Source organism: Canis lupus, chromosome 8, assembly GCF_048164855.1.
Source record: "Canis lupus baileyi chromosome 8, mCanLup2.hap1, whole genome shotgun sequence".
Lineage (NCBI taxonomy): Eukaryota > Metazoa > Chordata > Mammalia > Carnivora > Canidae > Canis > Canis lupus.
Window position 1 is genome coordinate 37,681,582 of NC_132845.1, and position 14,227 is coordinate 37,695,808.

Below are 14,227 nucleotides of genomic sequence, written 5' to 3' on the forward strand. Positions count from 1 at the left end.
GACTTGATTTACTTGAGAGAGAGCAGGTGCGCACAAGCGGGGACCGGGGGGGGGGAAGCAGGCTACCAGCTGGAGCCCAGGACTTCGGGACCATGGCCTGAGCCAGAGGCACACGCTTCACTGACTGGGTTCCCCAGGCTCTGGAGGTTAACGTTACATGGATGACTTTAGTATCATCTACATCCCCCATAAGCAGTGGAGGGTCAGGGACCTTCGGTGTCGGTCACTGCTGGTTCCAGTCAGGTAGGCGGCCCCCGCCTCTGTGGCGGAAGGAACCAGTAGGTCTGCTGAGCTCCGAGGTGCACAAGCCTCTCAGGGCAGGGATTCCCCACCCGCCATGGTGTGATGACCTAAAACCAACTCAGACGCGTGTTTTTACAACTTTTTTAATATATATTTTTATAAACAGGTCACGTGATAAAATAGCACAAGAAACACTTACCAAATATAAGGTTATATCTTCCGCATATACAGGAGAATGAGGTCGTTATGTACAATAAGAAAATGATTTTAGGGGTTGGTTGGTTTTGTTTGTTTTCCTCTCTCCCCTTAATTTTTCCTCCTACAGTCGTTCGAAATATCACAGCTTCAGTTGCATTAATACTTTGGACAAATGGACAGCTGCCTCCTCCCACTAGGGAGGCGTGAGGAGGAGGCGCTGAAGAAACTGGCTCCGACCCTCAGCCCCGCAGCCCCCGCGGGGCATGCCGGGGCGGGGAAATCTTTGGGCTGCTGAACCGCGTCCGCTTCAACAGCATCTCTCGCTCGCTCACTCGCGCTCTCACTCTCTCGCTCGCTCTCTCACTCTCTGGCTCTCTGGAAACTGGTTACTTTCTTCCAACCATATGGGGGGGGGGTCCCAAGATTGGGTGTGGGCACTGTACTTCCTGGGGCTCAAGGTGGAGATGGAAAGGGGTCCCAGCCCCCTCCTCAGCAGTTGCCAAGCTGTGCCAGCATCCCCCCAGGACCTCCGTATGTCTTGGGATTGGACGGAACACGGCCAGAGCCCACTTGGACAGGCAGAGGGCTGGGGAGCTGGGGAGGGGGTGGGCGCTCTCTCCTCGGGGTGCTGGAGTTGCTGGGGGGGGCACAGGTCCCGAGCCCCGGCCAGGGCCCACCTTCCCGGCTGCCCCCGACAGGCCTACCCGGGTACCGTGTGGCACTCGGCAGGCTGGCCCAGCCGGCTGCGGGGCTGTGCTGCGGGGTCCCCTCGGGACTGCCTACAGGGCCTGGGTTGCTCCAGCTTGGGGTCTCTGGAGGCAGTGGTACCCCCGGTGCCCCCACCAGGGTGGCCCCACGCCACAGCCCGCTCGGCCGTGTCGGGTATACCCAAACCGGTCAGCCAGTGTGTCCCTCCCGCCAACGCGGTTGTCCCCTGGCATGGCCGAGGGCCTGTGGGCCTGCAGCTGGGGGCGAGGAGAGCGGGGACCGCCTCCTACAGCTGCCGGGACAAGGGGAGGGCCATGGGGTCAGGCTGGCATGAGGTGGGGCAGGGGTGGGTGGGACTTGGGCTCCTTGGCGGGCCATGGCTTTGGCGAGGCCTGTTCCCCCTCTCACTCCTCCGAGGGCAGCAGGCATGGAAAATGCGGGAAGCCCTTGGGGCTCTTCGGGCCCCTGTGTCCTGGGGGGCCCGGCTCCCCTCGGTCCCTCTGGGCCCTGCCCGAGATGGGGGGACAGCGAGGAGACACAGAGCGCGGTGCGGCGGAGAAGGCAGTGGGGAGGCCGCCGGAGAGCTCAGAGCACCCCCCGGGGCCGAGCCGGGCCCCCTAGCTCCCGGCGGGTGGACGACAGATGGAGGCGGCTGTGGTGCGGTGGAGGGCGGGCGTGCAGTGCGGGCACGAGGGGCATGCACGGAGTCCCCGAGTGTGCAGCGTGCGTGGGGCTGGGCCCGCCCGCCGTCCCCCACGCGGCGGGGCCAGGAGGGGCACGGGGCGGGCTCGTGCTGGGTCGCCGGCCTGGCGGGGCTGCGGGCGGAGGGCCCCCTGAGGGCAGGGCCGGGAGAAGGCGAGCCCGCCGCAGCGGCTTCCTGGGGGGAGCGGGGGCCCCGCGCTACTCGATGACGAGGCAGCGGGGCAGGTGCTGCGAGAAGTATTTGAAGAGCTCCGGAGTGGCCCCAGGGCAGTTGGTCAGCTCCAGCTCCTCCAGCTCCTGCAGCTGCACCAGGCCCGACAGCCCCGTGGTGGTCAGCAGCGGGCAGCCTGCAACGGGGTCAGGCGGGCGGTGGCTGAGCGCGGGCAACCCCACCCGAGGGCGCCGCGGGGGACTCGGCCCCAGGGCGGCGGCGCCGGAGGGGGCGCGGGGGTCTCACCTGCCAGAGACAAGAGGCGCAAACTCCTCATGGCCAGGAGGTGCTTCAGCCCAAAGTCTTGCACCTGCGGGAGGCGGGGGGTTAACGACCCTGGGGAGCTGCTGCTGGGGCCGGCGGCCTGGAGCTGCCGGAGGAGCAGGGGTTCTCGGCCTCCCCAGGAGCCGGCCAGCCGTGGGGAGTCACCCGCTGGGTGTGCACGGATCCTGGGCTTCCTCACCTGGCCTGAGGTGGCCAGGTAGGCCCGGGCCCCTCCCCGAGGTCCCCGCCTCCCCTGGCCTACACGCGGGCTTCGGAGGTGGGCGGGGCCGGTACCTGGCAGCACCATCGCAGGTAGAGGCTGCGGAGGGACGACATGGTGGACAAATAGCTGAGGCCAGTGTCCGTGATGCGCACACACCTGCTGGGGACAACAGAGGGGCGCTGCCCACTGTCAGAAGGCCTGCCCCACTAGCTCGCACCCGTCCTCACCCCACAGCTGCTCCTCCCCCGGCGGCGCAGCCCGAACCCCCCTCCTGCACTCTCACGACAGCCCCACCGCCCCTGTCCCAGCCCATCCCGTGTGTACGGGGCCACCTTCCCACCACGGCGCCGCCACGCCACTCTGGCTGCGGATCTGTACACTCCTCTAGAAGGTCTCGCCTGCCTCGCTCCCCGGGTCCTGCCCTCCACTGCCCCATGTGCGGGGGGCGCGCGCACCTGTCCAGCACCAGCTCCTCCAGGCGGTGCAGGTCGCAGGCCACGTACTCCAGCGCCATGTCAGTGATGCGCGGGCACCACGAGAGGTCGAGGCTGCGCAGCTTGCGCAGGTTTTCGGCCACGAGCTCGACGCCGTCGTCCGTGACCTTGGAGCAGCCAGAGAGGCTGAGCGCGGTGAGGTTGGGCAGGCTGTGCACCACATTGACCACGCCGTGGTTGGTGATCTCCCAGCAGGAGAGCAGGCGCAGCGTGTGCGTGCTGTGGCCCTGGCGGGCCGTGAAGTAGGCCAGCGCCGTGTCCGTCACGTGGTATGCCTGCAAGCTCAGCTCGGCCAGGTTGGGCAGCAGCTGCGAGATGGCCGCAATGGCATCGTCGGCCACGTTGATGCAGTCGCTGACGCTCAGCGAAGTGATGCGCGCGCTCAGGCTGGACCATAGCCCTGCCTCGGTGAAGTCATTGCAGCCCGACAGCTCGAGGCGCACGACGCCCTGCATCTGCTCCAGCATCACCTGCAGGTGGGCAGGCGGCAGGGCGTGGTGAGGATGGCAGGATAGAGGGTGGAAGGAGCCCACTGAGGGGCAGGAAGCAGTGTTCTCGAATGTAGACGTGTGTAAAACACGCATCAGGCTGCCCTGTGACAAGTGCACTTGACAACGGGTTCGTCACATTGCAGCGATGTTCTAAAAGGAGACCACAGGGGACCTGGGAGCTTGGGGCCTCCCCACCAGCAGGTGCTTGGGAGCAGTTGGCGGTAATGACTGATGGTTAGAGTCCTCGCCCTGGGGAGGGGGGTGCCCGCACCGCTGCTCCTGTGACCTGTGCACCTGCCCCTGCGGCACCCTCCTCACCCGAGGCTGGCCTCATGGGCAGGTAGGGCCCTGAGCTTGGAAGAGCCTCCCATTTGATTGATGGCTTTGATGTTGCTGTCTTGAAATTCTTAATCATCTTTGAACAAGGGACATGAACTTTCACTTTGGACTGGGTCCCCCAAATTACCTGAGCGGCCCTGCTTCCCCTCACCCCAGAGCCATGATCCTCAGGGCACCAGTGCTTCCCTCAGCTACTTTGCGCCTCATCTGCCCAGGTTCCCTCCGAGCCTCACCCCCCCCAACCAGCTCAGTTGCAGCTGCTTGGCCCTGCCCCCCGCCCCGCCCCCGTCCCTTCCAGGCCAACGATGGGGCGCACCTCCAGGCCGGCATCAGTGATGGTGGAGCGCTTGAGGCTCATGGCCTTGACCCCCTTCTTAGAGAGGGCGTAGTTGTCGATGAACTCACAGATGTCCAGGTCGGAGACGCCAACCAGGCAGAAGCCCTCAAAGCCGCGCGCAGCGAAGCCCTGCAGGTTCACAAACTCCTTCTCGCCACCGGGCAGCACATTGTAGAGCTCCTTGGCGTGCAGCACAGGTGTGAGGCCCGCCCAGAACTTGGGCTGGTACAGCACACGCCGCCAGGCCTTACACACCTGGGCCAGCACACACTTCTCACAGGCTGAGAAGTACCAGAAGAGGCCATTGAGAATCTTTTCATCTGTGGCCAGTGGTGGCCGCTCCACCGGGGGCCCGGGAACTGGGGCTGAGGCTGGTCCACCAAGGGGGAGCCCTGCTGGGGGGCACAGGCCCCCAGCCAGGGCAGCCCGTGGCAGTGGGGCAGCCAGGCTGGGTGGTGGGAGGGTGGGCGGGGGAGGTGGCTGGCAGGGGCGGTTCTTGGCAGCTGGCGTGCCCTTGGTGATACTGGCTGCACCCAGGCCGTTGGGCTGGCCCGGCAGCTTTACCAGGCCATTGCGAGGCAAGCATGGAGGCTTGGGGTCGCCGTCCACACCCGGGCTCGACATCTTCCTCGCTCGATCTGCAGACAGGGTCCAGGAGGGAGTAATGAGTCTGCTGCAGGAACAGAGCTGGGCTCCTTCCCACCCCAGGGCATCTCCTCCCGTGGCACTCCCAGAGCCACCCAACAGAAAGGACACAAGTCCATGCCACTCCTTCCCTGAGTGAGCAACAGGAGACCAGGGCTGTTCATGCCCATGACACTGCCTGAGCTGTGTGCACTGGGCTCAGCCTGTCCCCACAGATCATTTCGACACCTGGGTCCTACGGTTCCCATTTTAGAGATGAGAGAGGAGAGGCAGGCAGAGACAGACACTCGCTCGTGAGTGCTCCCCTCACCTTTACGACCCCACTGTCCACCATCAGTGCCTGCCAGGCCTACCCCTCCTAAGCAGGGACTGGAAAGCTGAGGGAGATGGTTTGGGGTGGTCTCCGGCCCCTCCACTACGGGATGCCATCCTGGCTCTCTGCAGTGGTTCCAGTACCCTGTCTGAGCTCACATACCAGCCCTGAGAATCCCAGTGGCTACTAGACATTCCATGGTTCACAGTCTGCCCGAAGAAAGGGCAGAGTTTACTATGATGCCGGCACAGTGAGTCCTGGACATGTACTGTCTCTTTAATCCTCCGTCCAACCCATCTGTGGACGATGATGCTGTGATGACTGTGCCCATTGTACAGGTGAGGAAGACAAAGCAGCATGAACTGTTTGCCCAAGAGCACAGGAAGTGGTGGAGCTGAGACTTGAACCAGAGCTAGCTATGGAGGCCTATTTGTAGGGGGTTCCTCACAAGGTGGGACTGAGCCCACCCTGCGCACCCCTGGTCGGGCCTCTGAGGCTGTGAATGGATGGCAGACGGCTTTGAGTATAGACAGCCCTGGAGGGGGGGAGCGGGACCCTCACAGTGCCACCATCTGCTCCACATTCACATCTTCTCCTGTCCACCCTCACTCCAGACAGCCAGCGGAAAGGCAGTGCACCCAGTGGCTCAGTCACACAGGCCCCAGGGTCACACGCCCTGGCTCTGTGGCCTCCGCGATCCACCTCCTTTCTGCGAGCCTCATTTTTCCTGACTCTGAAGCCTGAGAAGGGACGATACACCCCCACAGGACAACCTGGGAAGGGACTAAGCACGGTGCCTGGCTCACATGAGCATTTGGAAAGTGGCATGGAGGTTGCTTCTGAGCCCCATGGCCTGCCTTAGGTGAAGGTCGGGGCCACTGGGAGGAGGGAGGCGGGCTGCCCTGCCCTGCTCTACCCAGCACCATGCCCCCCACCGACTTCCACGCCCTGGACCAGGCTGGCACTCCACACCGGCGGAGGGGGTCTGCTGGAGCACGTGACCCTCGTGGCTGCCAACCCAGCTTTGGGTCCAGAGGCCTTCCTGCCCTGGCAGCAGTGAGCCTCACACTGGCACTCCATGTGGGGCGGCCCTCAGAGGACACCGCCCCCACTTCGGCTGTCCCTTTAAAGCAGCTCATGACCAGATAGTAGCAGCCTCACGCTGGCTGAAGCACGACATTCGTAGCAACGTTTGCCGAATGCCCGCTGGGATAGTCATGCGCTTCGGGCTCGCGTCAGCCCCAAGTGTGCTGGCAGCGTGGGCACCACTGTGAACCCCACTTTCAGATTAGCAGCCTGAGGCTCGAAGGAGTTAGAGTTCACCCACAGTGGCGGATGGGGGGCGGTGGGCAGCCTGACACAAGTGCTGCCCCAGATCTTTTAAAACTAGTAGGTGGGAAGGAGACCATCGTGGACCAGCAGTGCCGCCTGGAGGGACAGGAGGAAGCCACGACTGGCCCCGACTTCCGGGAGCAGGGGAGAGGCAGCCCCAGCCCGAATCCGCCTCGGCCCGGAGCGCAGCACCATGGACAGCGCCCCTCGGCCCCGTGCGCGAGCTCAGGGCGGCCCGCAGCTGCACGGGACACGGCGGGGGGTTGGGGTGGGGCGCCCCGCGAACCGGCTCGGCGGGGACAGGCCCTGCAGGCGACGGGGCGGGGCGAGAAGCCGCCCTCCCCGCCAAGATCCGGAGGAGGCTGCGGAGGTGGCAGCAGGGGAGAAATAACTCAAGAGCTGTGCCGATTTAGGTTAAAGACGCTCCCAGCCACGGGTGTGCACGTGGAGCGCCTGCGCTGGGGGTGGGGGGGGGTGCACGTGGATGCCCCGGGCATCTGCGGGGCTCGCTACCCCCACCCCTGCAGAGCTCACATTTGCACACGCCCACAGTCCCAGCCCCACTCTTGGGCCTCAGGGTGGAGCTGGTGGAAACAAGCCAGCGGGTGGCGAGAGCCCGTGGGAGGAGGGGCCGGGCGGACCAGGGCCTCCGCCTGGGGAGTGTGAGGGGGCCTGGCTGCCCTTGATCCGGCACCCACACCCCTGGCCCGCGGCCCTTCTGCTGTGCAGCCGAGCTGCGCTGCTCCCTGGCCTTGTCCATGGTCCTGCTGGGCTCCCACGGCCCACTCCAGCCCCAGCCTGGCAATCCCCTGCTCCTCGGCTCAGAACCCGAAAACAGCCACACCCTTGGCCCAGGGATGGGTCTTCCTGTCAGTTAGGCGAGAGGTCTCTTGGGGTGCCGGGCAAGTGCCCCTCCGCCTAGACCCACCCACCCAACCAGAAGGGCTCTGAGCCCCCAACCCTCCTGTGCTTGCTACTGCCCCCACTGTCCCCAGCAGGGCTCAGAAAACCTGCCTGAAGTTTCTCGCTAGGGCAGGGCAGGGGCAGCTGCCAACCCGATGTGGACTGCCTCCTCCTTCAGGAATCAGCTCCAGGAGCTAATGCGAGGGAAAGAGGCGTTTTAAAAAGATGGCCAAACTTGCACTATTCTCAGCCTCAGCCCTGGTGTGTTGTGCCTCCATGTGGAGCGGAATTCTGGAGGAGGTCCTCCTGGGATAGGCTGCGGGGGCTCAAGTCTCCTGGGGGGACTCCAGAACTTGGTGGCTTCCAGGCTGACAGTCTGCAGATGTCCATGCTGGGGCTTTGAAAGGAGCTGCCTCTTTGGCCGTCAAGTCACTGAGTCCTGACACCTGGCACGTCCACCTTACAGCCTCACCTCTGGCTCCTCCCCAGCCTTGGGCCTACAGTCCAGCCAGGCCCCCCGTTCTGTAGTCCTCCTCCCTGTCCCCTGCTGGCTCAAGAGGCCTTCCTGCTGCTTGCCCCTGCCAGCTCCTTCTCCGCCCTTCAGCACCAGCCCTGTCTCCCACTCTGGGGCTCCCCAGCCCTGAGAAAAGCATCTCCAGGGTCGCAGTCATTACTGCCCACCCCTCTATCTCCTCCCTTGGCTGGCTGGGGAGTTCTGGAAGACAGGCAGAACCATGGCTGAGTGGCCTCTGTGTGCTTGCTGAATGAATGAATGAATGAATGAATGAGGACTGGCAGTCAGCAGGGTCATGCGGAAAGGAGTGTGGCTGCCAGATGCCCAGGAGGCTTGGCAGAGGACAGGCCAGGTTAAGAAGAGGGCAGGTAGGGATCCCTGGGTGGCGCAGCGGTTTGGCGCCTGCCTTTGGCCCGGGGCGCGATCCTGGAGACCCGGGATCGAATCCCACATCGGGCTCCTGGTGCAGGGAGCCTGCTTCTCCCTCTGCCTGTGTCTCTGCCTCTCTCTCTTTCTCTCTGTGTGAGTATCATAAATAAATAAAAAAAAATTAAAAAAAAAAAAAAGAAGAGGGCAGGTGGATGGTAGGGGAAGTATAGCTCAGTTTGGTGATTTTGGTTGTGACAGAGGTCACGGCCCACAGTGGAGGCGGAGATGGCCACTGGGGTTGGGTTGGTGCCACTGTCCCTGGGAAGGCTCCCAAAAACCTGGGGCTTGGGGTAGGCCTTGCAATTATTCAGACTCTTGGGAAGAGGATGGCTTACACCTCCTCGTTAGCTGAGTCCCCACTTCAGGAGTTGCAGGGTTAAGGAGGCTGGCTGCCCATTCCCCCCCTAATCTGGCCACATCCAAGGAGGGGACAGGAGCCACCAGCCACCAGGGGGGAGCTGGTCCTGCCCTGCTCTTCCCAGAACCACTCCCCTACTCCTGGGCCAAGCCCTTCCCACACTTCCTGACCACAGGTGGGGAAAGTGAGGGTCAGAGACTAAATTTTCAGAAGTTGCACAGAGTTGGGATTTGACCCCAGGACGCCCAGTCTGTCTGACTCCCAAAGACCAGACTAAGCACTGAGGTCCAGAGGGCCACCCTGGGCCTCCAGCCAGCCTGTCACTGGCCAGGTGCGCTTCCTGTGGCCTCCCTTCTGTGCCCTGTTCTGCTTCTTCAGCGCCCTGTGTCCTCCTTGGGTTGGTGGTCTGTCCCAGCCTTGTTCCTGTCAGACTCCTTCTTCTACTCCAGGGCTGCAAGCTGCATGTCCACCACCAGGACACTCTTTTTTTGGACTGCTCATGGCTAGGAAACCCCCACTCCTCACGGCTCCCAAGCCAGACATCTCTTCATCTCTGATGCTCTGTCTGGCACAGCCCACCCTGAACGCTGGATGGGTCTGGCCCCAGTAGAACCTGCACTGACTGCGTCTCTCTGCCCACTGAGGGCCGTGGAGCTGGGCAGGGCATGGGTAGTCAGAAAAATTCGCACCAGGTTGATCTGCAGTGACAGCCCCAGGGACTGGGGTGACAACCAGGGTAGCCTGGATTGAGGACACAGTGCGGGCTGACAAACTCCATGACAAGCCCTGTGACTCAGGCACATTCATATCCCTTCCCGCCCCCAGCTCAGAGATGTTTCTGGGGTGCAGGCTGCCCCACCCGTGCACCAGGGGCTCCAGGAAGTGAGCACGTGGCCTTGGAAGAGACCAGAATTGGTGCTTCATCAGATCAAGTCCTGAGGTCAAGCACGGGGCAGCTCGGCCATGCGGGGCTGGGTGGTTTGGGGAATGGGTTTGGGCTCTTCTACTTTGAAGGATCTGAGCCCCCCCCCACCCCAGTGCCTAGACTGGGTGCATCTAGTGCCTGCTTCTTTGGGTGGCTGCCTCAACCGCCCTCCTTCCCTGCCAAGTGAGGCGGTGTGGCCCAAGCCCACCCTCTGAGCTGGCCTGGCTAAGGCTCCTCATCTGTGGTGGGGAAGGTGCTGAACCACCCACTTACCCCACAGAGCCTTCCTTCACTGCCACCTCCACTCTCCCTCCACTCTTCCCCTCTGAGACACAGCAGCGAGCACCCACGTGTGACAAGACTGCAGCGGAGCTGTGTCCCACCTTGGGGTGAGAGGTGTCCCTGGCTCTTGGCAGCACAGGCTTCCTGGGCCCGTGGCCAGCAGTCTTGATGGCCCCAGGTCCCCCCTCCCCCAGGGCTACTTGTTTTCTCATTCCTTTAGGAGATAGGACTCCCTGAAGTGCCCTGGAGGTGAGCGTGCACTGGAAGGTAGCACCTGTCCAGTGAGCCTGCCCGGCATTGCAGGCACTTAGAGACCTGCCTGGCCCAAGTGAGAGGTGGCCGAGGAAACAGGGGGCCGAGTTGTGGAGACGGAGGGCAGCTGAGTCCCGGGGTCCCCTGAGACCCGAACAGGCCACCCTGCACTGCCCACGTTTATGACTCGGGTTTGGATCTCCCTCTGCTCCCCACAGTTCCTGGTCCAGCCCCGTGGCCGCTTCCTACCAGGCCAGCAAGTGTCCATCAGGCCTCTGCTCAAAGGGGTTGGCTGAGGGAAGGGGCCTGGGAGGTGGCGGGGAGCGGGAGGGGACTGGCCGAGTGGGCAGGTGAAGCAGCATCGCCATCTGCTCTCTCTTTGGAGAGAAGGCTTCCTGTGCAGAGGCCGGGAGGGGCTAGAGGAGTGGCCAGTGGGCCATGGGCTCCCTGAGGCTGCAACAGCTAGGCCTTCTTTCCTTTTGGGGTGACGGGTGGGGGCTGTCTTCCCCTGGAATCCCGGGAGGCCAGACCCCTCCCCAGCAAGCCTCATGGTGCCCATTTCCCCTTCTGAGGCCCTCCAACCTTGGCCGGTGCCGGCCCCTCCTCCAGAGCCAGGCACATGGCCAGCCTCCCCCTTTCCTCTTCTTGTCCTGCTGTGGCCGCTCCACACAGACCCAGGTGTCCAGGTCAGAGCAGCCCCCAGCCACACGTCCACCTGGCTCCTCCCTGGGGGGAACCGCATCTAACACCTGTCTCATAGGCCCAGGGCCTGCTGGCGTTGCTGCGGAGGGGAGCTCCGAGCTGCAAAGAAGCCCGGCCCGCCCCCCCCCGCCCCTCCCCCCGGCCTGGTGAGCTGGGGGCCTGCGAGTCCACCTCCCCAGGGCTGGTCAGCCCTGGTCCAGCTGCTGCGGGGAGCGCGCTGCAACCGGGCGGCGCTTCGATCCGGGTCCGTGGGAGGGCCTGTCTCGGCCAGGGGCCCGGGGCCTCGGCTGGGAAGGGGCTGCGCCGGCGGGAGCCCCCGGGGCTGCTGCCTGCCCTCCCCAAGCACCCTCCCCGTCTTCATTGTGGCCGCCGCGATGGCGTGGCCTGGCCCCGTCCCAGCGCAGCCTGGTCCGGTGCGCACGCCTTACCTCGGCCCGGGCACCTGGCTCATGCCACGCCGTCCGCCGGGCGTCTTCTCGTCATGGGGAGCCCGGCATGGGCGCTGGCGGAGCGGGGCGGCGGCGGGGTGCTGGCCGGGCCGGCAGGGCCCTCCCGCGCCCCGCGCCCCGGCCTGGCCGGCCCCCGCGGCCGAGCCCGGAGAGGAGCTCCCCGGTGGGAGAGATTCGGCCGCCCCGAGCCCCCCACCGGGGAGGCCGAGGCAGTGCCCCGATAAATAAGGTCGCTTTGCAGGGAGCCGGGCGGGCACCTCCTCCCTCCCCTCGCCCTCCTCCCCGCGCTCCTCCGCGGCCGCCGGCGGCGCCGCGCGCGCCCCCCGCCCGGCTCGACGCGCCGCGCCCTCGCGCGCTCCCGGCGCCGGGAGCCAATCGGCGTGGCCAGCCCGGGCGGGGGCGCCGAGGATGCCCAGCCCCGCCCCGCCCTCCGCGCCCCGCCGCGCGCACGGCGCGCTCCGGCCCCTGCGCCGCGGGCGCCCGCGCAACCACCACCCCGCGGCGGGCGGGGCGCGGCGGAGGGCGCGCGGCCGGGGCGGCGGGAGGGGGACGGGAGGGGGGGCGGGAGGGCCGGGCGCGCGCCCAGCGGGGCCCTGGGTGCCGCGGCGCATGCCCCGCCAGCTCTTTGGCGCCCGCGACCGGCCCGAGGCGCGCGGTCCGGTGGGACCGGGGCCTGGCTCCCGCGCGTCCCGACCCTTGGGTGCCACCTGCGGGGGAGAGGACGGCCCAACCGTCCCCCTCCAGGCCCCTGCTCGTCACCCTCCGGGCCCTTGCATCTCCAGCGCACCTGCTGGGTGCCGGGCCCTGACCCCACCCCTCAGTGGGGACACCCCCACACCACGCAGAGTCGAGAAACAAGTGACCACCAGATCATTTCAGAGAGTGGCCAGTACCATGAAAGTTCAAGAGGGCCACACGACGGTGACCTGGGGAGGGTGGTGGTGGTGTGGCTCCTGAGGTCAGGACACTTGCCAGGAGACCCCGAGGACCCGACAACGGGCCAGGCCTTTGGGGAAGGAGTGCGCACCAGTGTTTGGGTTTTGAGGTCTTGAGGGTGGCGAGTTCTGTCTGAAGCCACTGGAGGCAGGTGGCAGAGGCCCCTTTGCAGAGACCAGGCCCGGGCTGGCCTGGGTGGGGTGCGGCGGGGACAGTGGTGTGGCTCCCTCCTGGCTAAAGAGCTCAGAGTGGGGAACGCGGGGCTAATGGTTCCCATCCTGGGGTCTCCTGGGAGGAATCAGGTGTCGGAGAGCAGAGGCGGGTCTTCACATGAGGGAAAGAGCCTTAAGGAAGCCCCTGAGAGAGGGTCTGGGAGAAATGAGGACAGCTGGTGTTCGCCGTGTTTTGATGGGAAACAGGACCCAGTGGGGCTGCTGGGAGGTGGGGCAGCTGAGGGGGAGCCACGCCGACCGCTGGGGGGTGCAGGGCCGCTCCTGCTGGGGTGAAGGCGCTCCGGGGGCCGGGGGCCGTGGGAGCGCGGTTTCGTCCTTGAGCCCACTCTGGTCAAAGCAGGGAGCTCGGCTGGGCTGGCAGAGCAGGCCGCCTGCAGACTTTGGGGTGAAGGGGGCAGTGTTGTCCACCTCGCCCAGTCCCCTCCGGTGTGTGGGCTGGCAGGCTGGCCTTCCGGTGGCCACAGCATGGACAATGTGTGACCCGAGGGCAAGGCTTCGTCTCATGTGTGCGGGCTCCTGTTCTCCGCAGGCACCAGTTGTGCCCTCAGGGGCCGCCAGTTGTGCCCTCAGGGGCCGGAAGAATCTGAGCGACAGAAACCTCTCTTCAGAGGAGTGTGCACCAGTGCCGCGGGTCTGCCCCCCAAATCCCTGCAGGCTCCGCTCCCCTCTGCACGCAGTGGCCAGCTGGCTTCTGTCCTCCACGGCTCCCGGGCACTTACTGCCGTCCCCACACCACATGGGCATCACTTTACAGGGCGGGCCGCCTCCATCCTCCCGGGGGATGGCTGCCCTTCGGGGCCACATCCCTCACCTTCGGCATCACGCCATCACCAGAGCACCGCTCACCTGGAGTGCTCCCTCACCCGGAGCATCACGTCACCTGGGTGCTCCCTCACCTGGAACGCTCCCTCACCTGGAGCATCACGTCACCTGGAGCACTCCCTCACCTGGAGCACTCCTTGCCCTGACACCTGGATACGGGGGTCTCCCCACTCCAGACTGCTGGAGATTTCCAGTTCTTTAGTCATGGGAGGGTGAAGAGCAAAGGCTGCTGGCAAATCCCACCCTGAAACCCCTCTCTGAGACAGGGAGCCACTGTCACACGGGGGCTTGTCAACCCTCGAGGCCTGGGGCAGCAGCTCTGGGCTTCCTGAGGCTCCTCACGGGAGGGTCCTCCAGCCACTCCTTGCGGGGCTCTGGGTACATGTGCCCTGCAGCCACCTGCCTGGCTCGGATCCTCCCTTCCCCGGGGGAGGGGGTTCAGCTAAGTACTTCCTCTCCTGCCAAATAGGTGTGGGGTCCAAGGGGGTGCCCGGAAGGTCAGCCCGGCACCTAGCACAGCACAGGTGGCGAGAGCCCCATGCCTGATTGTAAATGGCCCAGTATGAAGCCTCTGCTGTGCAGGCACAGGGCCAGATAGACACTGCAAACCTCCCTGCCTCTGCCCCAGTGCCCAGCGCCTGGTGGGGGGGCCTGCAAGGCATGCGGGGGGCGGGGGCAGTGTCAGCTGTCCTGGCCACTCAGCAGCTAGAGCGGGCACCCACAGGAGTGGGAACCTGGAAGCCCGGGCGGCCACGGTGGCTGTGGGCATCAGAGGGCGGGCCCCTTTACTGCCTTGCAACCCCTGCTCCCCGCCTCTCCTCCTCCCGGTACCCAGGCCCAACCTGCCAGGGGCAGAGGGGCGGAGCAGCCAGGGTTGAGCATGACTCAGGGCCCAGCTGTCACCACGGCAACCCCGTCGCCT

The 14,227-nt window shown here is 65.2% G+C and overlaps 1 protein-coding gene and 1 long non-coding RNA gene across 3 annotated transcripts; both read right to left on the bottom strand.

The window, feature by feature from the left end:
• Nucleotides 1-370: 370 nt before the first annotated feature.
• On the bottom strand, nt 371-11,616 carry FBXL16 (F-box and leucine rich repeat protein 16). 2 transcript variants are annotated; one of them, XM_072835106.1, is made up of 6 exons: nt 11,294-11,616; nt 4,190-4,848; nt 3,005-3,513; nt 2,621-2,708; nt 2,309-2,372; nt 371-2,198 (listed from the first exon to the last, which is right to left on the bottom strand). In XM_072835106.1, exons 2-6 carry the CDS (start codon nt 4,832-4,834, stop codon nt 2,050-2,052), a joined length of 1,455 nt encoding a protein of 484 aa, XP_072691207.1. In that variant the 5' UTR covers nt 4,835-4,848; nt 11,294-11,616; the 3' UTR covers nt 371-2,049. The 2 variants fall into 2 exon arrangements, with proteins under 2 accessions (XP_072691207.1, XP_072691208.1); XM_072835107.1 differs by having other exon boundaries at nt 2,621-2,705; nt 11,294-11,614.
• Nucleotides 11,617-12,187: 571 nt separating this feature from the next.
• LOC140638218 (uncharacterized) lies at nt 12,188-14,217 on the bottom strand. The gene is made up of 2 exons (XR_012035364.1): nt 14,148-14,217; nt 12,188-13,066 (listed from the first exon to the last, which is right to left on the bottom strand). It is a non-coding gene; the product is annotated as an uncharacterized lncRNA (long non-coding RNA).
• Nucleotides 14,218-14,227: the final 10 nt, after the last annotated feature.

Bases quoted from the DNA above. Each gene is read 5' to 3' on its own strand.
- FBXL16 (XM_072835106.1), bottom strand. From the start codon at position 4,834: ATGTCGAGCCCGGGTGTGGACGGCGACCCCAAGCCTCCATGCTTGCCT. The intron at 2,709-3,004 runs GTGCGCGCGCCC...TGTTGTCCCCAG, and splicing joins GAGGAGCTGGTGCTGGACAG to CAGGTGTGTGCGCATCACGG. The intron at 2,199-2,308 runs GTGAGACCCCCG...ACCCCGTTGCAG, and splicing joins GCGCCTCTTGTCTCTGGCAG to GCTGCCCGCTGCTGACCACC.